This window comes from Salmo salar, chromosome ssa09 (assembly GCF_905237065.1).
Source record: "Salmo salar chromosome ssa09, Ssal_v3.1, whole genome shotgun sequence".
Classification (NCBI taxonomy): domain Eukaryota; kingdom Metazoa; phylum Chordata; class Actinopteri; order Salmoniformes; family Salmonidae; genus Salmo; species Salmo salar.
Genome location: NC_059450.1, coordinates 53,235,238 through 53,257,345, shown reverse-complemented (window position 1 = coordinate 53,257,345; position 22,108 = coordinate 53,235,238). Strand labels below are relative to the sequence as shown.

Below are 22,108 nucleotides of genomic sequence, written 5' to 3'. Positions count from 1 at the left end.
GCATCTATGGTGGACAGGCTGTGTTCTACCTGACTGCCGGCAGGCAGTGCTCTACCTGGGGACCCCAGTTAGCCACCCCAAACCCACATGAAGATAACACCCCAGTAACCCCACGTAGTGCTTCTCCTGGTCTGCCTGATGGTCTATGTACAGTCGTATTGGGGTTGTTCTCTTCTCATTGCAGAGAGTTTGTTTTGGCAGTACTGACATGTTTACTAGGTCCATATTGCTGCTCTAGCCATCATTACAAATGTCTCTGTTCATCCTGTAGGTACCTCAGGGTCTCTGTTCATCCTGTAGGTACCTCAGGGTCTCTGTTCATCCTGTAGGTACCTCAGGGTCTCTGTTCATCCTGTAGGTACCTCAGGGTCTCTGTTGATCCTGTAGGTACCTCAGGGTCTCTGTTCATTCTGTAGGTACCTCAGGGTCTCTGTTCATCCTGTAGGTACCTCAGGGTCTCTGTTCATCCTGTAGGTACCTCAGGGTCTCTGTTCATCCTGTAGGTACCTCAGGGTCTCTGTTCATCCTGTAGGTACCTCAGGGTCTCTGTTCATTCTGTAGGTACCTCAGGGTCTCTGTTCATTCTGTAGGACAGTACTTCATGGTCTCAGGGTGCTTCCCTGTGGCTCAGTTGGTAGAGCATGGTGTGTGCAACGCCAGGGCTGTGGGTTCGATTCCCACGGGGGGCCAGTACAAAAAAACAAAAACAAAAAAAATGTATGAAATGTATGCATTCACTACTGTAAGTCACTCTGTATAAGAGTGTCTGCTAAATGACTAAAATGTAAAGTGTCAGGGTTGTCTGCTAAAGCACCTGTTCTAAACTTAATTTGACTTTATGTCGAATTAGGCCATTTTTTATTATCTCTGGGCTCTGTTTCTGATGATAAATAAACACAGCTAGTTACCCCCCCTCCACCAGCTAGTTACATGTCCCCCCCCCTCCACCAGCTAGTTACACGCCCCCCCTCCACCAGCTAGTTACACGCCCCCCCCCTCCACCAGCTAGTTACACGTCCCCCCCTCCACCAGCTAGTTACACGTCCCCCCCTCCACCAGCTAGTTACACGTCCCCCTCCACCAGCTAGTTACACGCCCCCCTCCACCAGCTAGTTACACGTCCCCCCCTCCACCAGCTAGTTACACGTCCCCCCCTCCACCAGCTAGTTTCACGTCCCCCCCTCCACCAGCTAGTTACACGCCCCCCTCCACCAGCTAGTTACACGTCCCCCCCTCCACCAGCTAGTTTCACGTCCCCCCCTCCACCAGCTAGTTACACGCCCCCCCTCCACCAGCTAGTTACACGTCCCCCCCTCCACCAGCTAGTTACACGTCCCCCCCTCCACCAGCTAGTTACACGCCCCCCTCCACCAGCTAGTTACACGCCCCCCCTCCACCAGCTAGTTACACGTCCCCCCTCCACCAGCTAGTTACACGTCCCCCCCTCCACCAGCTAGTTACACGTCCCCCCCTCCACCAGCTAGTTACACGCCCCCCTCCACCAGCTAGTTACACGTCCCCCCCTCCACCAGCTAGTTACACGTCCCCCCTCCACCAGCTAGTTTCACGTCCCCCCTCCACCAGCTAGTTACACGCCCCCCCCACCAGCTAGTTACACGTCCCCCCCTCCACCAGCTAGTTACACGTCCCCCCCTCCACCAGCTAGTTACACGTCCCCCCAGTAACAGTAGCCAGTCCCCCCCAGTAACAGTAGCCAGTCCCCCCTAGTAACAGTAGCCAGTCCCCCCCTAGTAACAGTAGCCAGTCCCCCCCAGTAACAGTAGCCAGTCCCCCCAGTAACAGTAGCCAGTCCCCCCTAGTAACAGTAGCCAGTCCCCCCTAGTAACAGTAGCCAGTCCCCCCTAGTAACAGTAGCCAGTCCCCCCCTAGTAACAGTAGCCAGTCCCCCCCTAGTAACAGTAGCCAGTCCCCCCCTAGTAACAGTAGCCCCCCTAGTAACAGTAGCCCCCCCTAGTAACAGTAGCCCCCCTAGTAACAGTAGCCAGTCCCCCCTAGTAACAGTAGCCAGTCCCCCTAGTAACAGTAGCCAGTCCCCCCCTAGTAACAGTAGCCAGTCCCCCCCTAGTAACAGTAGCCAGTCCCCCTAGTAACAGTAGCCAGTCCCCCCCTAGTAACAGTAGCCAGTCCCCCCCTAGTAACAGTAGCCAGTCCCCCCTAGTAACAGTAGCCCCCCTAGTAACAGTAGCCCCCTAGTAACAGTAGCCCCCTAGTAACAGTAGCCCCCCTAGTAACAGTAGCCAGTCCCCCCTTAGTAACAGTGGCCAGTCCCCCCCTAGTAACAGTAGCCCCCCCTAGTAACAGTAGCCAGTCCCCCTAGTAACAGTAGCCAGTCCCCCTAGTAACAGTAGCCAGTCCCCCCCAAGTAACAGTAGCCAGTCCCCCCCCAAGTAACAGTAGCCAGTCCCCCCAAGTAACAGTAGCCAGTCCCCCCCCAAGTAACAGTAGCCAGTCCCCCCCTAGTAACAGTAGCCAGTCCCCCCCCAGTAACAGTAGCCAGTCCCCCCCTAGTAACAGTAGCCAGTCCCCCCCCGTAACAGTAGCCAGTCCCCCCCTAGTAACAGTAGCCAGGGTTCTGATAAACTGAAGCCTCCATGTGATCAGTGTTGTGTTATGATGGGTCTTCCAGCAGGGTTGTTGAGCAACAGAGAGGCTACAGATGGTGTTGTTGTGCTGATGTTATGAATACAGGCCTTGTGTTCATCTCTCTCTCTCTAATGGTACAGCCCAATGTGTCTGTACAGTCCAGTTGTTTTGACTCTGCCTTGGTCTCCCCCTTGGTCTAATGGTACAGTCCAATTTTGGCTCAGCCTTGGTCCCCCTCCCTGTTCAGAATGGCCTAAAGGTACAGGGGTAAATCCATTTGAATTCAATCACTTTTTGACAGCACTCCTTTTTTGATTTGAACGAAACCTTCCATACATGTTTGTTGAAGTGCTCAGAAAGTGACTTTTTAGACCTGAATGCCAAAACATTCAAGAAATAAAGGTGCTGAAGTTGACCCATTCTGCATACCCCCCGATACCATATGACCAGGGTTCCATTCTGCATACCCCCCGATACCATAAGACCAGGGTTCCATTGTGCATACCCCCCGATACCGTAAGACCAGGGTCCCATTCTGCATACCCCCGATACCATATGACCAGGGTTCCATTCTGCATACCCCCCGATACCATAAGACCAGGGGTTCCATTGTGCATACCCCCCGATACCGTAAGACCAGGGTCCCATTCTGCATACCCCCTGATACCATAAGACCAGGGTCCCATTCTGCATACCCCCCCATACCATAAGGCCAGGGGTTCCATTCTGCATACCCCCCGATTCCATAAGACCAGGGTCCCATTCTGCATACCCCCGATACCATAAGACCAGGGGTTCCATTCTGCATACCCCCTGATACCAGGGGTTCCATTCTGCATACCCCCCGATACCATAAGACCAGGGGTTCATCAGTACTTAATAGTTGGCTTTTGGCAGAATTTTTTTGTTGTTGAAAATCTGATGATAAGTTGGCACCATTGAGACCAAAAAAAAAAAAATCTCATTATGAAATAAATCTTTTCAGCCTATTAATTAATAACATACCAGTGGATGGAAATACATTTGACCGGTCATGCTTATTGGTCTATTGGTAATTTGCATAATTTAGTGGAATTAAATTGGCGTTGTGTGTATATTTATCTATTTTACCACATGTTCGGCATACAGATACAGTGCCTTGGAGTGGAACATCTGTCAGACGTAAGACCAATCATTTCTCTATTCTAAATGCTATCTTGTGTTAATTGTTTTTTGGCCACGATTTAAAAAATAATTGCTATTTTTATTTCTCAACTGGTAATTGAAGCACGCTTCCCATTCGCCATTCAAATGCCAAGGCAACAGAAGGCAGGTTTCCCCAGCTAGAGGCAGTGTACATTTTGTAAACTTATATGTACTTTAATTGTTTGAAACCTGAATGTTTTACTACATATTATGTGGCATGTTTTACCTTGCTTCAAAGTAACCAGAATCCGACCATATCCATAGAGGGAATTGTTTTATGAAGACTTCCATATGCCATTTAAACCAATAACCTATTGTTTTATACAGACTTCCATATGCCATTTAAACCAATAACCTATTGTTTTATACAGACTTCCATATGCCATTTAAAACAATAACCTATTGTTTTATACAGACTTCCATATGCCATTTAAACCAATAACCTATTGTTTTATGTATGGGATCTATATGGGATCTATCGTCCCACAACTGTCCCAGAGTCTGTTTAGCCTAGTGGTTTCTCAACAAACTGACTAATAGAACCGGTAAGGCATTTCTACTATGGAGGATAGTAGATTGACAGGCTCATAGGCGGCGCGTCCAAAAGGCTAGGGGAGCTTTTTTTTTAATGGCCTAATTATTATTATTATTATTATTATTTTTTAACATTTTTTATTTCACCTTTATTTAACCAGGTAGGCCAGTTGAGAACAAGTTCTCATTTACAACTGCGACCTGGCCAAGATAAAGCAAAGCAGTGCGACAAAAACCACACAGAGTTACACAAACAAACGTACAGTCAATAACACAATAGAAAAATCTATGTACAGTGAGTGCAAATGTAGAAGAGTACGGAGGTAAGGCTATAAATAGGCCATAGTGGCGAAATAATGCAAAAGAGCAACAACACAAAAAACAATATGGGGATGAGGTAGTTGAGTGGGCTATTTACAGATGGGCTATGTACAGGTGCAGTGATCTGTGAGCTGCTCTGACAGCTGGTGCTTAATGCTAGTGAGGGAGGTAAGAGTCTCCAGCTTCAGAGATTTTTGCAGTTCGTTCCAGTCATTGGCAGCAGAGAACGGGAAGGAAAGGCGGCCAAAGGAGGAATTGGCTTTGGGGGTGACCAGTGAGATATACCTGCTGGAGCGCGTGCTACGGGTGGGTGCTGCTATGGTGACCAGTGAGCTGAGATAAGGCGGAGATTTACCTAGCAAAGACTTATAGATGACCTGGAGCCAGTGGGTTTGGTGACGAATATGAAGCGATGGCCAGCCGACTAGAGCATACAGGTCACAGTGGTGGGTGGTATATGGGGCTTTGGTGACGAAACGGATGGCACTGTGATAGACTGCATCCAATTTGCTGAGTAGAGTGTTGGAGGCTATTTTGTAAATTACATCGCCGAAGTCAAGGAACGGTAGGCAGTCAGTTTTACGAGGGTATGTTTGGCAGCATGAGTGAAGGATGCTTTGTTGCGAAATAGGAAGCCGATTCTAGATTTAATTTTGTATTAGCCTATCAGAAGCTTCTAAAGCCATGACATAATTTTCTGGAATTTTCCAAGCTGTTTAAAGACAGTCAACTTAGTGTATGTAAACTTCTGACCCACTGGAATTGTGATACAGTGAATTATAAGTGAAATAATCTGTTTGTAAACAATTGTTGTAAAAATTACTTGTGTCATGCACAAAGTAGATGTCCTAACCGACTTGCCAAAACTATAGTTTGTTAACAAGAAATTTGTGGAGTGGTTGAAAAACGAGTTTTATATGACTCCAACCTAAGTGTATGTAAACTTCCCACTACAACTGTATGTGTGCTATATTAAATATAGAGGAGGTAAAATGTAGGCAAGCAATAAACATTTCAGAACAACTACTAGTCCAATAAGACATGGGAGAGATGATGAATTTTGGCAAAGAGATTTATTTATAGACTATTACACTTGGAAACAAATAGCCAAACCGAAAACTGCAGAAATTACTAGTGCCTCCCCCCGCGATCAAACCATCATAAAGAATACAACAAAACGCAGCCTAAAGTAATCAGCGTTTGCATTCACGCGAAGGGGTGGCGGGGGGATTTCTGGGAATTCTGGCAGGGGGGAGCTTTTCAGCACAGCACCGTTCCTCAAGTTATAACGCATTAGTTGCTTATTGGACCCTGACAATCTGAGTGAAATGTTAACTAGTTAACTAGCTAACAAACAAACAAACAAACAAACAAACAAACAATCTGTTAACTAATGTTTTCCCTCTACAGTATGTGGTTAATTTTCAGAATGAGAGAATTAAGTGAAAATTCGGTGTTGCTTGTTAAACAAGTGGATTCAGGGATCAAGTGTAGCTGGAGCTGGGCCTGGCTTAAGATGGATGCCACTATAGAGGTGAAAGAAACACCACACACTTTCCATTCTTTCACTACAGTGGATTAAAAGAGGTATACCAGGTGTAGTACTCTCTGCCTGAACGAGATCAATTATGCCAACAAAGGATATCACGCTCTGCTGGCACGTTGTAGAACAGATGTCCACAGGCAGGAAGTGTGAAGTCTAGCCCAAAGATATTGTTTTTGTTGTGTTGAACAATGACAGTACCACTTGTGTGTGTGTGTGTGTGTGTGTGTGTGTGTGTGTGTGTGTGTGTGTGTGTGTGTGTGTGTGTGTGTGTGTGTGTGTGTGTGTGTGTGTGTGTGTGTGTGAGTGAAGGGGGATTATACAAGTTTACTCTGTGAATGTTATTTTTGCACACATGTAGCCTTGTGTACTTGATAGATGTCTATAGTGGCCACTATAATAGAACAACAATAAAATGGCTGTTTCATTCTATTTCTACTTTATTTTACACACAGACTGATCATATTCTGTTGTTTAATTAATTAAAACCTGCATTTCCCCCTAGAAGGGATTTAAGACTTCACCTTTTTGGGCCCTCAGCAGTTTGCATCCCTGGTCTCCACCCTCCAGAATGGCCTAATGGTACAGCCTAGTGTCAGTCTCCACCCTTCAGAATGGCCTAATGGTACAGCCTAGTGTCGGTCTCCACCCTTCAGAATGGCCTAATGGTACAGCCTAGTGTCGGTCTCCACACTTCAGAATGGCCTAATGGTACAGCCTAGTGTCGGTCTCCACCCTCCAGAATGGCCTAATGTTACAGCCTAGTGTCAGTCTCCACCCTTCAGAATGGCCTAATGGTACAGCCTAGTGTCAGTCTCCACCCTTCAGAATGGCCTAATGGTACAGCCTAGTGTCAGTCTCCAGCCTTCAGAATGGCCTAATGGTACAGCCTAGTGTCGGTCTCCACCCTTCAGAATGGCCTAATGGTACAGCCTAGTGTCGGTCTCCACCCTTCAGAATGGCCTAATGGTACAGCCTAGTGTCGGTCTCCACCCTTCAGAATGGCCTAATGGTACAGCCTAGTGTCGGTCTCCACCCTCCAGAATGGCCTAATGGTACAGCCTAGTGTCAGTCTCCACCCTCCAGAATGGCCTAATGGTACAGCCTAGTGTCGGTCTCCACCCTCCAGAATGGCCTAATGGTACAGCCTAGTGTCAGTCTCCACCCTTCAGAATGGCCTAATGGTACAGCCTAGTGTCGGTCTCCACCCTCCAGAATGGCCTAATGGTACAGCCTAGTGTCGGTCTCCACCCTTCAGAATGGCCTAAATAGGGAATAGGGTGTCCTAGGTCTCTGGACAAAGTAGTGCACTACATAGGGAATAGGGTGGCCTAGGGCTCTGGTCTAAAGTAGTGCACTACATAGGGAATAGGGTGGCCTAGGGCCCTGGACAAAAGTAGTGCACTACATAGGGAATAGGGTGCCCTAGGGCTCTGGACAAAAGTAGTGCACTACATAGGGAATAGGGTGGCCTAGGGCCCTGGACAAAAGTAGTGCACTACATAGGGAATAGGGTGCCACAGGGCTCTGGACAAAAGTAGTGCACTACATAGGGTGGCCTAGGGCTCTGGTCAAAAGTAGTGCACTACATAGGGAATAGGGTGCCATAGGGCTCTGGTCAAAGTAGTGCACTACATAGGGAATAGGGTGTTTGGATACACCTACTCATTCAAGGTTTTTTATTTGTCCTGTTTTCTACATTGTAGAATAATAGTGAAGACATCAAAACTATGAAATAACACATATGGAATCATGTAGGAACCAAAAAAGTGTTAAACAAATCAAGTAGCCACCCTTTGCCTTGATGACAGCTTTGCACACTCTTGGCATTCTCTGAACCAGCTTCACCTGGAATGCTTTCTTGAAGGAGTTCCCACATATGCTGAGCACTTGTTGGCAGCTTTTCCTTCACTCGGTCCAGTATCAAGCATGATACTCACTCACACGGCATCAGAGCGCAACGTATGTTTGTTGTTGTTGAACGCTGTCGAACGCCGAAACTGAAACCTGTCGAACGCCGAAACTGAATCCTGTCGAACGCCGAAACTGAATCCTGTCGAACGCCGAAACTGAAACCTGTCGAACGCCGAAACTGAAACCTGTCGAACGCCGAAACCTGAACTAAAGACATCGGTTTAAAAGCGGTTGTTTTTATATACTTTTATTTTATTTTGAATCCTGCGGCTCTGTTGGGCTAAATTACTGTGAGCGCTGCTACCTTTCAAAGTTCTTGACATTTTCGGTATTGACTGACCTTCATGTCTTGAAGTATTGATGGACTGTTGTTTCTCTTTGCTTATTTGATCTGTTCTTGCAATAATATGGACTTTGGTCTTTTACCAAATAGGGATATCTTCTGTATACCACCCCTACCTTGTCACAACAGAACTGATTGGCTCAATCAAATTAAGAAGGAAAGAAATTCCACTAATTAACTTTTAACAAGGCACACCTGTTAATTAATTGAAATGCATTCCAGGTGACTACCTCATGAAGCTGGTTGAGAGAATCCCAAGAGTGTGCAAAAGCTGTCGTCAAGGCAAAGGATGGCTACTTTGAAGAATCTCAAATATAAAATATATATTTTTTTTGTTTAACACTTCTTTTAGTTATGACATGATTCCATATGTGTTATTTCCTAGTTTTGATGTCTTCACGATTATGGAACCCAAAGCTTATTTTGTTCTGTTGTTTGTCTAGAGGGTTGGTCTTTTACCTTAGTAGGGACACACCTGGCCGTGCTGAGCGCGTACACACACCTGCCCTGTGTATTTAGATCGCTCTGTTGTCAACAGTAGTAATTGCATCAGAAAGCATTCCCAGTAGTGGAATGGGCTCTGTGTTGGTCACACTGGACCTTGGACACCCAGGGGGATTGAATCATGCAGATGATGTGATGAGCACAGAACTTCCTTTATCATGTTCTGTCCTCAGATGGCCTCGTGTGGTATCCTCCCAAATAGAACACTATTCCCTACATAGTACACTACTTATAATAGGGGGCCACTATTCCCTACATAGTGCACTGCTTATAACCAGGGCCCTATTCCCTACATAGTACACTACTTATAACCAGGGCCACTATTGCCTACATAGTACACTACTTATAACCAGGGCCACTGCATTATATTAGAGAATAGGGTGCTGTTTGGGATGTGGCCTGTTTGTGTCCCCCCCTAGCAGTGAGACTTCTCCCAGGACTACTGCAGGGCTACCAGCAGGGCTACCAGCATGGCGATAAGTCTTAACTGCTAGGGGACACACAGACAGGGCGCATCCCAAACAGAAACCTATTCCCTAATATAGTGCACTACTTTTGACCCGAGCCCATAGGGCTTCGATAGGGTTCTGGTCAAAGCAGTGCACTATGTAAGGAATAGGGTGCTAATTGGGACGTATGCTCATAACAGTGATTGGTAAATGAGTACAGAATACAGATAGCTGATATAGAGGACCAGAGCCCTGTAGTGCACTACATATAGAGGACCAGAGCCCTGTAGTGCACTATATTTATATAGAGGGAACCAGAGCCCTGTAGTGCACTATATTTATATAGAGGGGACCAGAGCCCTGTAGTGCACTACATATAGAGGGGACCAGAGCCCTGTAGTGCACTATATTTATATAGAGGGGAACAGAGCCCTGTAGTGCACTATATTTATATAGAGGACCAGAGCCCTGTAGTGCACTATATATAGAGGACCAGAGCCCTGTAGTGCACTATATATATATAGAGGGGACCAGAGCCCTGTAGTGCACTATATATATAGAGGGGACCAGAGCCTTATTTTTGATGCAGCCAGAGACTGCCCATCCCAGGCTATCTGAGATTCAGAAGGCTAATGCAGCGCTATCTGAGATTCAGAAGGCTAATGCAGCGCTATCTGAGATTCAGAAGGCTAATGCAGCGCTATCTGAGATTCAGAAGGCTAATGCAGCGCTATCTGAGATTCAGAAGGCTAATGCAGCGCTATCTGAGATTCAGAAGGCTAATGCAGCGCTATCTGAGATTCAGAAGGCTAATGCAGCGCTATCTGAGATTCAGAAGGCTAATGCAGCGCTATCTGAGATTCAGAAGGCTAATGCAGCGCTATCTGAGATTCAGAAGGCTAATGCAGTGCTATCTGAGATTCAGAACTACATACCATCTGTGACGTCCCGTATACGACCACGGCGTCCCGTATACTACGTCCCGTATACGACCACGGCGTCCCGTATACGACCACGGCGTCCTGTATACGACCACGGCGTCTCGTATACTACGTCCCGTATACTACGTCCCGTATACTACGTCCCGTATACGACCACGGCGTCCCGTATACGACCACGGCGTCCCGTATACGACCACGGCGTCTCGAATACGACCACGGCGTCCCGTATACGACCACGGCGTCTCGAATACGACCACGGCGTCCCGTATACGACTGTTATGTGACAGATACAGGCTTGAGGTTTTTAAATCAACATTGTTTTTTTTATTTTTTGGGGTCATCTTCCCAGCAGAAGTCCTCTTGTTGTTAACAACATCAGTTATCTTCATTTGGCTTTTTATTTCATACACCTTTTATTGTTACTTATGTATGTAATGTAGTTGAACAGGCCACACAGGCAGACCCTAAACTTTCTACAGCTGTGGCTGGAAGTAGACACACGTACGCCAGGGTTTCTGTTAGCCAGTAATAGCCGGGCGTTGGCCCTTCAAAACATTTCAAATGAAAAGCCAATCAATTGTCTTAGAGATAAAACTTTTTTTTTTTGCCTATTCATTGATGCAAATACTAGTCGATGGAAATCCATTCATCTTGTCTATAGGTTAATTACAGCATACAGCTTAGTTCGGTAAATCTGTCAGACTGCTCGATAGCAGCTGCAACAGCTCCTGATGCTGCTGGACTGAAACAGCCTTTTATATGCCCAGTCAGGGGCACCCTGATGAAACTACGGCGACGAGTATATAAACCCCGTCTACCCACTGTTCTATTGTTGAATGTACAATCACTGGAGAATAAACTGGATGAGCTCCCTTCGAGACTATCCTATCAACGGGACCTGAAGAACTGGAATATCCTGTTTCTCGGAAACTTGGCTGAACAATGACATGGATAATATCAATCTAGTTAGATGTTGTATGCATCGGCGGGACAGAGTGGCAGAGTAAGCTCGAGGGGTGCGGTGTGTGTCTCCTTTGTTAACAGCTTGTGCGTGATCGCTAACATTAAAGAAAGAAGTCTGACGTTTCTGCTAACATACCTCATGATAAGCTCTAGACCATACTATTTACCAAGAATTGATCTATATTTTTCATAGCTGTCTATTTACCACCACTCACCGATGCTGGCACTAAGACCAGACTCAACTAGCTGTATAGGGCCGTAAACAAACAATAAAATATTAATTGAGGCGACGCTCCTAGTGGCCGGTGGTTTTAGTGCAGGGATACTGAGATCCGTTTGATCTCATTTCTACCAAATCAAATCAATTTATAAAGCCCTTCTTAAATCAGCTGATATCTCAATGTGCTGTACAGAAACCCAGCCTAAAACCCCAAACAGCAAGCAATGCAGGTGTAGAAGCACGGTGGCTAGGAAAAACTCCCTAGAAAGGCCAAAACCTAGGAAGAAACCTAGAGAGGAACCAGGCTATGAGGGGTGGCCAGTCCTCTACCAGCATGTCACCTGTGCAACTAGAGGTGAAAAACTCTAGACCACCTTTACTCCACACACACAGAGAGACTCATACAAAGCTCTCCCTCGCACTTCGTTTGGTAAATCTCCTGATTTATCCTATCCTCCTGATTCCTGATTACAAGCAAAAACTAAAGCAGGAAGCACCAGTGACTTGGTCAATACGGAAGTGGTCCAATGAAACGGACGATAATCTACAGGGCTGTTTTGATTGGATTGGAACAGATTGGAATATGTTCCCGGGCCTCATCCGCATCGAGGAGTTTACCCCATCAGTCACCGGCTTCATTAATAAGTGCATCGACGAAGTCCCCGTACGTACATATCCTAACCAGAAGCCATGGATTAAAGGCAACATCCGCATTAACCTGGATGCTTATAAGAAATCCAGCTACGCCCTCAGATGAACCATCAAACAGGCAAAGCGTCAATACAGGACTAAAATCGACTCCTACTACACCGGCTCTGACGCTCAACGGATGTTTTTTTAAATTTTTTTATTTAACTAGGCAAGTCAGTTAAGAACAAATTCTTATTTCTAATGACGGCCTACCAAAAGGAAAAAGGCCTCCGGTGGAGACGGGGGCTTGGATAAAAAATAAATAAATAAATATAGGACTAAACACACATCACAACAAGAGAACACTACATAAAGAGAGACCCAAGACAACAACATAGCAAGGCAGCAACACATGACAACACAGCATGGTAGCAGCACAAAACATGGTACAAACATTATTGGGCACAGACAACAGCACAAAGGGCAAGAAGGTAGAGACAACCATACATCACGCAAAGCAGCCACAACTGTCAGTAGGATGTGACAGGGCTTGCAAACTATAATGGATTACAAAGCCGAACCCAGCCGTGAGCTGCCCAGTACCGCAAGCCTACCAGACAAGCTAAATGTCTTGTATGCTCGCTTCGAGGCAAGCAATACTGAAACATGTGACGAGAGCATCAGCTGTTCCGGATGACTGTGTTATCCCGCTTTCCGTAGCCGATGTGAGTAAGATCTTTAAACAGGTTAACATTCACAAGGCTGCAGGGCCAGATGGATTAGCAGGATGAAAACTCTGAGCATGCACTGACCAGCTGGCAAGTGTCTTCACTGACATTTTCAACCTCTCCCTGACCCAGTCTGTAATACCTACATGTTTCAAGCAGACCACCATAGTCCCTGTGCCCAAGAACACTAAGGTAACCTGCCTAAATGACTACCGACCCGTAGCACTCACGTCTGTAGCCATGAAGTGCTTTGAATGGTTGGTAATGGCTCACATCAACACCATTATCCCAGAAACCCTAGACCCACTCCAATTTCCACACCGCCCCAATAGATCCACAGATAATGCAATCTCTTTTGTGCTCCTCGCTGCCCTCACCCAGCTACACTGCCGTCTCCCAGCTGGACAAAAGGAACACCTATGTGAGAATGCTATTCATTGACTACAGCTCAGCGTTCAACACCATAGTGCCCTCAAAGCTCATCACCAAGCTAAGGGCCCCGGGACTCAACACCTCCCTCTACAAAATAATGCTGAACTTCCTGACGGGCCGACCCCAGGTAGTGAGCGTAGGCAACATCACCTCCGTCACGCTGACTCTCAACACTGAGGCCTGACAGGGGTGAGGATTGGCAATAGGAGGAACCCTGTTCACCCACGAATGCATGACTGAGCACGACTCCAACACCATCATTAAGTTTTGCCGAAGGTGTTAGGCCTGATCACTGACGATGATGCCAGGAGGTCGGCGACCTGGCAGAGTGGTGCCATGACAACCTCTTCTTCAACGTCAGCAAGAGAAATGAGCTGATCGTGGACTACAGGAAACGGAGGCTCTAGCACATCCACGGGGCTGTAGTGGAGCGGGTCGATAGCTTCATGTTCCTCGGTGTCCATGTCACTAGGGATCTATCATGGTCCAAACACACCAACACAGTTGTGAAGAGGGCTTGACAACGCCTCTTCCCCTCTCAGGAGACTGAAAAGATTTTGCATGGGTCCTCAAAGTTCTACAGGTGCACCATTTGACATGACTGGCTGCATCACCGCTTGTTACGGCAACTGCTTGGCACCCGACCGCAAGGTGCTACCAGGTGGCCCAGTACCTCACTTCCTGCCATCCCGTACCTCTATAGAAGGCGGTGTCAGAGGAAGGCCCCCAAGTCAGACTGTTCTCTCTACTTCCGCATGGCAAGCGGTATCGATGTACCAAGTCTGGAACCAGCAGGACCCTGAACAGCTTCAACCCACAAGCCATAAGACTCCTAAATAGTTAGGCCAGGTAGCTATTTGGTTAATAACTACGCTGAACAAAAATATAAACGTAACATGCAACAATTTCTAAGATTTTACTGAGTTACAGTTCCTATAAGGAAATCGGTCAATAATTAGGCCCTAATGGATATATTTAAAAAAATATATATATTTTCAAATCAAATTTTATTGGTCACATACACATGGTTAGCAGATGTTAATGCGAGTGTAGCGAAATGCTTGTATTTTTATACATTTGCAAATATTTCTTAACGTGTTTTCACTTTGTCATTATGAGGTATTGTGTGTAGATAAAATTTTTTGAATCAGTTTTAGATTTTAGCTGTAATGTAACAAAATCTGGAAAAAAATCAACAGTTCTGAATACTTTCTGCATGTTATTAATTACTCTACACTTTGGATGGTGTATTAATACACCCAGTCACTATAAATATACAGCTGCCCTTCCTAACTCAGTTGCCAGAGAGGAAGGAAACCACTCAGGGATTTTACCATGAGGCCAATGATGACTTTTAAACAGTTGTAAGAGAACTGAGGATGGATCAACATTGGATTTATTTCACAGTACTATCCTCAATGACAGTGAAAAGAAGGAAGCCTGTACAAAAAAAAAAAAAAAAATGCATCCTTTTTGCAATAAGGCATTAAAGTAAAACTGCAAAGAAATGACCTTTATGTCCTGAAAACGAAGCGTTATGTTTGGGTCAAATCCAACACAACACATTGAGTACCACTCTTCATATTTTCCGGCATGGTGGTGGCTGCACCATGTTATGGGTATGCTTGTCATCAGCAAGGACTAGGGAGGTTTTTTAAAAATACATGGAATAGAGCTAACAACAAGCAAAACCTTGGTTGTCTGCTTCCCAACAAATTCACTTTTCAGCAGGATAATAACCTAAAAACACAAGGCCAAATATACACTCAGAAATGTGATGTGGTCCCGTGTGGCTCAGTTGGTAGAGCATGGTGTTTGCAACACCAGTGTTGTGGGTTCGATTCCCACGGGGGACCAGTACGGGGGGAAAAAAATGTATGAAATGTATGCATTCACTACTGTAAGTTGCTCTGGATAAGAGCGTCTGCTAAATGACTAAAATGTAAATGGGTGTCGACTGGAAAAAAAGCAAGCCGTTTAAACGTAAAGATTTTTTTACTCTCATTTGTCAAATCCCTACCTTCTTCCCTACATAGTGCACACTTCTACCCTCGTCTTCGTATAGTTTCTCTTTCTTGGCCACTGGTTGGTGCTGCTGGACAGTCAAACTGATGAGAGCTTCCTTTCAACAGTTCTGATTATTCTTCTCCTATTGGCTAACTGGCCTGACCTCTTTTTTTTCTCTCTCTCTTCTATAGGTTGACGGGCCCCTCAGGGTTCCTGACAGACGGACCAGGAAACTATAAGTACAAGACCAAGTGTACCTGGCTCATCGAGGGAACGTGAGTCACACACACACACACACACACACACACACACACACACACACACTACACTATAGACCAATAGAAACACAACAATATGACTCTACCCTGCACAACTCCGCTGAAAGACAGGTCCAATATATCTAGCCATGCTAAAGATCAAACCAAAAGTATGTTTACAGTATGAATGAAAAGTTCTACCAAGTCATAGCCCTAATAGATCGTCTAAGCGTCATAATATGATAATGTATAATACTACGATAATGTATAATATGATAATGTATAATACTATGATAATGTACAATACTATGATAATGTATAATACTATAATGTATAATAATATCATGTATAATAATATAATAATGTATGATATGATAATATAATAATAATAATAATAATAATAATAATAATAATAATAATATGATGTTTTGTATTTAAATGGTTTTGATGTTTCATTCTATGCAAATCCAAATGTTTCATTGACATGAAGCATGTAGGGCAGGGATGGGCAACTGGTGGTCCATGGTCCCCCTTTTTATAGGCCCGTGGACCAATTGAATTGGTCACTCAATTGCATTTACATTTTTACATTTTAGTCATTTAGCAGATGCTCTTATCCAGAGAGGCTTACAGTAGTGAATGCATACATTTCATTGCATACATTTCATTTCATCGAATTACCGACCGGGGTAGGGCCCATTTGATCATTGGTTAATATTAAAAACTGCAAACATGTGCCTCACTCTATGGCAAATGTGTAGAATTGCAGGAAGTTAGCTGTAAAACTGCACATTTTTCTTTCCGTCCCAAAATGACCAGAATTACATTAAACGAGTTAGAAAATTGCGGTATAATGGGATTTACAGTTTTTGTTTGTTAAATATGACACACCGTGTGTAACGTCCATTCTTTATAGTTTAATTCGCTACCTGAGTCGTCCCTCTGCTTCCTGAGTCGTCCCTCCGCTACCTGAGTCGTCCCTCCGCTACCTGAGTCGTCCCTCCGCTACCTGAGTCGTCCCTCCGCTACCTGAGTCGTCCCTCCGCTACCTGAGTCGTCCCTCCGCTACCTGAGTCGTCCCTCTGCTACCTGAGTCATCCCTCTGCTACCCGAGTCATCCCTCTGCTTTCTCTCTCTCTCTCTCTCTCTCTCTATGCTGCTTTCCACACAGACCTAGCAATCACTCAAGGAGCGTATTTGTTATTCCACGAGACACTTGCGTTCAGTCTGCATGGTCAATGCAGCACATGCTACAATGTTGAGAACGATGCCGTTTTCACTTTGCTTCTAATATCAATCCACTATAGTATCTTTGTACTCCCTGACGAAGGCCATGCAGCAGAAACTCGTCGGATTTGTTTAAAACCTTGTTTCTATTTGAACATGCCATACTAATAAAGGCATTTAAATTAGTTATATGAAGAGTGCCTTGGTCCTCCTTTCTTTTTTGATGACCAATTCACCCCTTTTACCAAATAGCACCTTCTGTCTACAGATACCTACCGTTGTTTACCTTAACAGCACTTCCCTTCTGTTTTCTACAAATAAACCTACTAGTGTTCTATAATTACACTATTAGTTTATTTCTTACATCTGCAAACGGCTAGTATCTTTTCTTAGCATGTTGGGCCTAAATTGTATTAGCCGTTAATGCTAATTGCTAGTTAACTGGCTAGCTATCTTGCTAATAAATGTACTCAGAGTCAGAACAAACGTAATTAGCTATACAGCCTGATAATACCAGTGATGGTGTAGAACTAAATCAGCATGTTTGTGCAACAGTATCTTTATAAATTGAAGAGGAATAGGCGAAGCATGAATATGTTAGTTACATGAAGTAGCTAAGAGAAAACATTCAATATAGCCAAAGATAATAGGGTACCCTAGGAAACACTTATCAACACTTTGGTTCCTACCCTGTCACAATAACTTCTCCCTGGTATTTTAATTTATTGTCATGTCAAACAACACTATATTCAAATTGCCCACTATTATATTCTAACTATAGAATTTGAATTATAATTCTATTTCCATGATTCCAACAGGAAATGATCACAAATTAGTGCAGGAAATGTGCAAATTTATGAAAATGCTGCTTTTTATTTTTTGTTGTTGTGTTGGAATTGAACAGTTTAAAACAATCAGAATGCCGAAAGACCCATTGAAATCACTTAGAATGTACAGTTCATTCAGAGAACTATTCAGACCCCTTCACTTTTTCCACATTTTGTTACGTTACAGGGTATTCTAAAATGTATTAAATAAACGTTTTCCTCATCAATCTATACCCCTTAATGACAAAACAAAAAACATTTGTTGAAATGTTTGTAAATGTATTAAAAATAAAAACCAGAAATACCTTATTTCCATAAGTATTCAGACCCTTTGCTCTGAGACTCAATTGAGTTCAGGTGCATCCTGTTTCCATTGATCATCCTTAAGATGTTTCTACAACTTGATTGGAGTCCACCTGTGGTAAATTCAATTGATTGGACATGATTTAGAAAGGCACACACCTGTTTATATAAGGTCCCACAGTTGACAGTGCATGTCAGAGCAAAAACTAAGCCATGTCGAAGGAATTGTCCTTAGAGCTCCAAGACAGGATTGTGTCGTGGAACAGATCTGGGGAAGGGTACCAAAACATTTCTGCAGCATTGAAGGTCCCCAAGAACACAGTAGCCTCCATCATTCTTAAATGGAAGAAGCTTGGAACCACCAAGACTCTTCCTAGAGCTGGCTGCCCAGCCAACTGCACAATCGGGGGAGAAGGGTCTTGGTCAGGGAGGTGACTCTCAGACCATGAGAAACAAGATTCTCTGGTCTGATGAAACCAAGATTGAACTCTTTGACCTGAATGCCAAGCGTCACGTCTGGAGGAGACCTGGCACCATCCCTATGGGGAAGCATGGTGGTGGCAACATAATGCTGTGGGGATGTTTTTCAGTTGCAGGGACTGGGAAACCATTTGAACCCGATCTAACATCTCTGGAGAGACCTGAAAATAGCTGTGCAGCGACGCTCCCCATCTAACCTGACAGAGCTTGAGAGGATCTGCAGAGAAGAATGAGAGAAACTCCCCAAATACAGGTGTGCCCAAGAAGACTTGAGGTTGTAATTGCTGCCGAAGGTGCTTCAACAAAGTGCTGAGTGTAAAAAGATTTGAATACTTATGTAAATGTGATATTACATTTTTTGTGTTTTTTTAATACATTTTCAGACATTTCTAAAAAAAAAAACATTTTTGGCTTTGTCATTGTGGTGTATTGTGTGAAGATTTATTTAAAAAAAAAGGTTTGAATACATTTTAGAATAAGTCTGTAACGTAACAAAATCTGGAAAAAGTCAAGGGGTCTGAATACTTTCCGAATACACTGTATTTTGGCCATATATCCCAGTCGTACCTCATCCCCATCAAACTTGCCCATCCCTGGTGTAGGGCATACACTTATCAGCATACATATCAAATCAAAATCAAATCAAGTTTTATTTGTCACATGCGCCGAATACAACAGGTGTAGTAGACCTCACAGTGAAATGCTGAATACAACAGGTGTAGTAGACCTCACAGTGAAATGCTGAATACAACAGGTGTAGTAGACCTCACAGTGAAATGCTGAATACAACAGGTGTAGTAGACCTCACAGTGAAATGCTGAATACAACAGGTGTAGTAGACCTCACAGTGAAATGCTGAATACAACAGGTGTAGTAGACCTTACAGTGAAATGCTTACTTACAAGCCCTTAACCAACAGTGCAGTTCAAGTAAGAGTTAAGAAAATATTTACCAAATAAACTAAAGCAAAAGATGAAAAATAAAACTATAAAAAAAGTAACACAATAAAAAAAGTAACACAATAAAATAACATTATTTAGGCTATATACAGGGGGTACCGGTACCGAGTCAGCGTGCGGTAGGTACAGGTTAGTTGAGGTAATTTGTACATGTAGGTAGGGATAAAGTGACTATGCATAGATAATAAACAGCGAGTAGCAGCAGTGTAAAAACAAAGTCCGGGTGGCCATTTGATTAGCTGTTCAGCAGTCTTATGGCTTGGGGGTAGAAGATGTTAAGGAACCTTTTGGACCTAGACTTGGCGCTCCGGTACCGCTTGCTGTGAATGGGGGTGTGTTCAACCCTAATTTTCCTGTAGTCTACGATCATCTTCTTTGTCTTGCTCACGTTGAGGGATAGGTTGTTGTCCTGTCACCACACTGCCAGGTCTCTGACCTCTTCCCTATAGGCTGTCTCATCGTTGTCGGTGATCAGTCCTACCACTGTTGTGTTGTCAGCAAACTTAATGATGGTGTTGGAGTTGTGTTTGGCCACACAGTCGTGGGTGAACAGGTAGTACAGGAGGGGACTAAGCACGCACCCCTGGGGGTCCCCCGTGTTGAGGGTCAGCGTGGTAGATGTGTTGTTGCCTACCCTCACCACCTGGGATTTCTACGTACGGTCACTGTGGGGACATCGTCATCGATTAACTTATTGATGAAGCCGGTGACTGAGGTGGTGTACTCCTCAATGCCGTCGGATGAATCCCGGAACATGTTCCAGTCTGTGCAGCAAAACAGTCCTGTAGCTTAGCATCTGCTTCATCTGACCACTTCCGTATTGAGCGAGTCACTTGTACTTCCTGCTTTAGTTGTTGCTTGTAAGCAGGAATTACGAGGATAGAATTATGGTCAGATTTGACAAACGAAGGGCGAGGGAGGGCTTTGTACGCGTCTCTGTGTGTGGAGTAAAGGTGATCTAGTGTTTTTTTTTCACCTCTGGTTGCACATGTGAAGATCCGGTAGAAATGAGGTCAAACGGATTACAGTTTCCCTGCATTAAAGTCCCCGTCCACTAGGAGCGCTGTTTCTGGATGAGCATTTTCTTCTTTGTTTATGGCCTTCTACAGTTTTGTCTTAGTGCCAGCATCGGTCTGTGGTGGTAAATAGTACGGACTTGGATTCAACCCAGTACTTCATGTCCTGAATGCATCCAAATCCTAAGAATGTTGAGCGAAACAAAGTGATAAACTATAATTTAATAATCCATGTAAACATCCGCTTATTCTACTGTGGAACTGTACTGGAAAACGCGGCAACTGGAAGACACAAAGTCCCAAATGTTGCCCTATTCCCCATTTAGTGCACTACTTTTGACCAGGGATTTTAGGGCTCTGGTCTAAAGTAGTGCACTATATAGGGAATAGGGTTCCATATGGGACATATCGTTTAGTTTATTAACCCCGTTGACATCCAGCACTGGGCATCTGGTGAGCAGACAAAAAGACGGGATTGTGCTTTTAATAGGTGACATAAGATATCCGTGACCATGTACAGAAAAATAAAGTTACAAATATTTATCTTCTGAGAACAAATGTCTCTTTGACCCTTCTGCCTCGGAATGATGGGATTTGCCCATAGGTTTATCTAGCCAGACGCTGTTCAACCACGTCCAGGTTTATCTAGCCAGACGCTGTTCAACCACGTCCAGGATTATCCAGCCAGACGCTGTTCAACCACGTCCAGGTTTATCCAGCCAGACGCTGTTCAACCACGTCCAGGTTTATCCAGCCAGACACTGTTCAACCACGTCCAGGTTTTATCCAGCCAGACGCTGTTCAACCACGTCCAGGTTTATCCAGCCAGACGCTGTTCAACCACGTCCAGGTTTATCAAGCCAGACGCTGTTCAACCACGTCCAGGTTTATCCAGCCAGACGCTGTTCAACCACGTCCAGGTTTATCCAGCCAGACGCTGTTCAACCACGTCCAGGTTTATCCAGCCAGACGCTGTTCAACCACGTCCAGGTTTATCCAGCCAGACGCTGTTCAACCACGTCCAGGTTTATCCAGCCAGACGCTGTTCAACCACGTCCAGGTATATCCAGCCAGACGCTGTTCAACCACGTCCAGGTATATCCAGCCAGACGCTGTTCAACCACGTCCAGGTATATCCAGCCAGACGCTGTTCAACCACGTCCAGGTTTATCTAGCCAGACGCTGTTCAACCACGTCCAGGTTTATCTAGCCAGATGCTGTTCAACCACGTCCAGGTTTATCTAGCCAGGCGCTGTTCAACCACGTCCGTAGGTTTATCTAGCCAGGCACTGTTCAACCACGTCCGTAGGTTTATCTAGCCAGGCGCTGTTCAACCACGTCCAGGTTTATCTAGCCAGACGCTGTTCAACCACGTCCAGGTTTATCTAGCCAGACGCTGTTCAACCACGTCCAGGTTTATCTAGCCAGACGCTGTTCAACCACGTCCAGGTTTATCTAGCCAGACGCTGTTCAACCACGTCCAGGTTTATCTAGCCAGACACTGTTCAACCACGTCCAGGTTTATCTAGCCAGACGCTGTTCAACCACGTCCAGGTTTATCTAGCCAGACGCTGTTCAACCACGTCCAGGTTTATCCAGCCAGACGCTGTTCAACCACGTCCAGGTTTATCTAGCCAGACGCTGTTCAACCACGTCCAGGTTTATCTAGCTGCCCCCAGACCAGAGTTTGTCCATGTTTAGTTTTTAATAGGCCTAACTGT

The 22,108-nt window shown here is 44.9% G+C and overlaps 1 protein-coding gene across 5 annotated transcripts in view; it reads left to right on the top strand.

Moving 5' to 3' along the window:
* LOC106591480 (attractin) overlaps positions 1 to 22,108 on the top strand; it is a 627,298-nt gene that overhangs the window by 6,928 nt on the left and 598,262 nt on the right. For all 5 annotated transcript variants that reach the window (XM_045723805.1, XM_045723804.1, XM_045723802.1 and 2 more), the window contains exon 2: positions 15,510 to 15,593. In XM_045723805.1, coding sequence (XP_045579761.1) covers positions 15,510 to 15,593 — 84 coding nt within the window. The remainder of the gene's footprint in view (positions 1 to 15,509; positions 15,594 to 22,108) is intronic.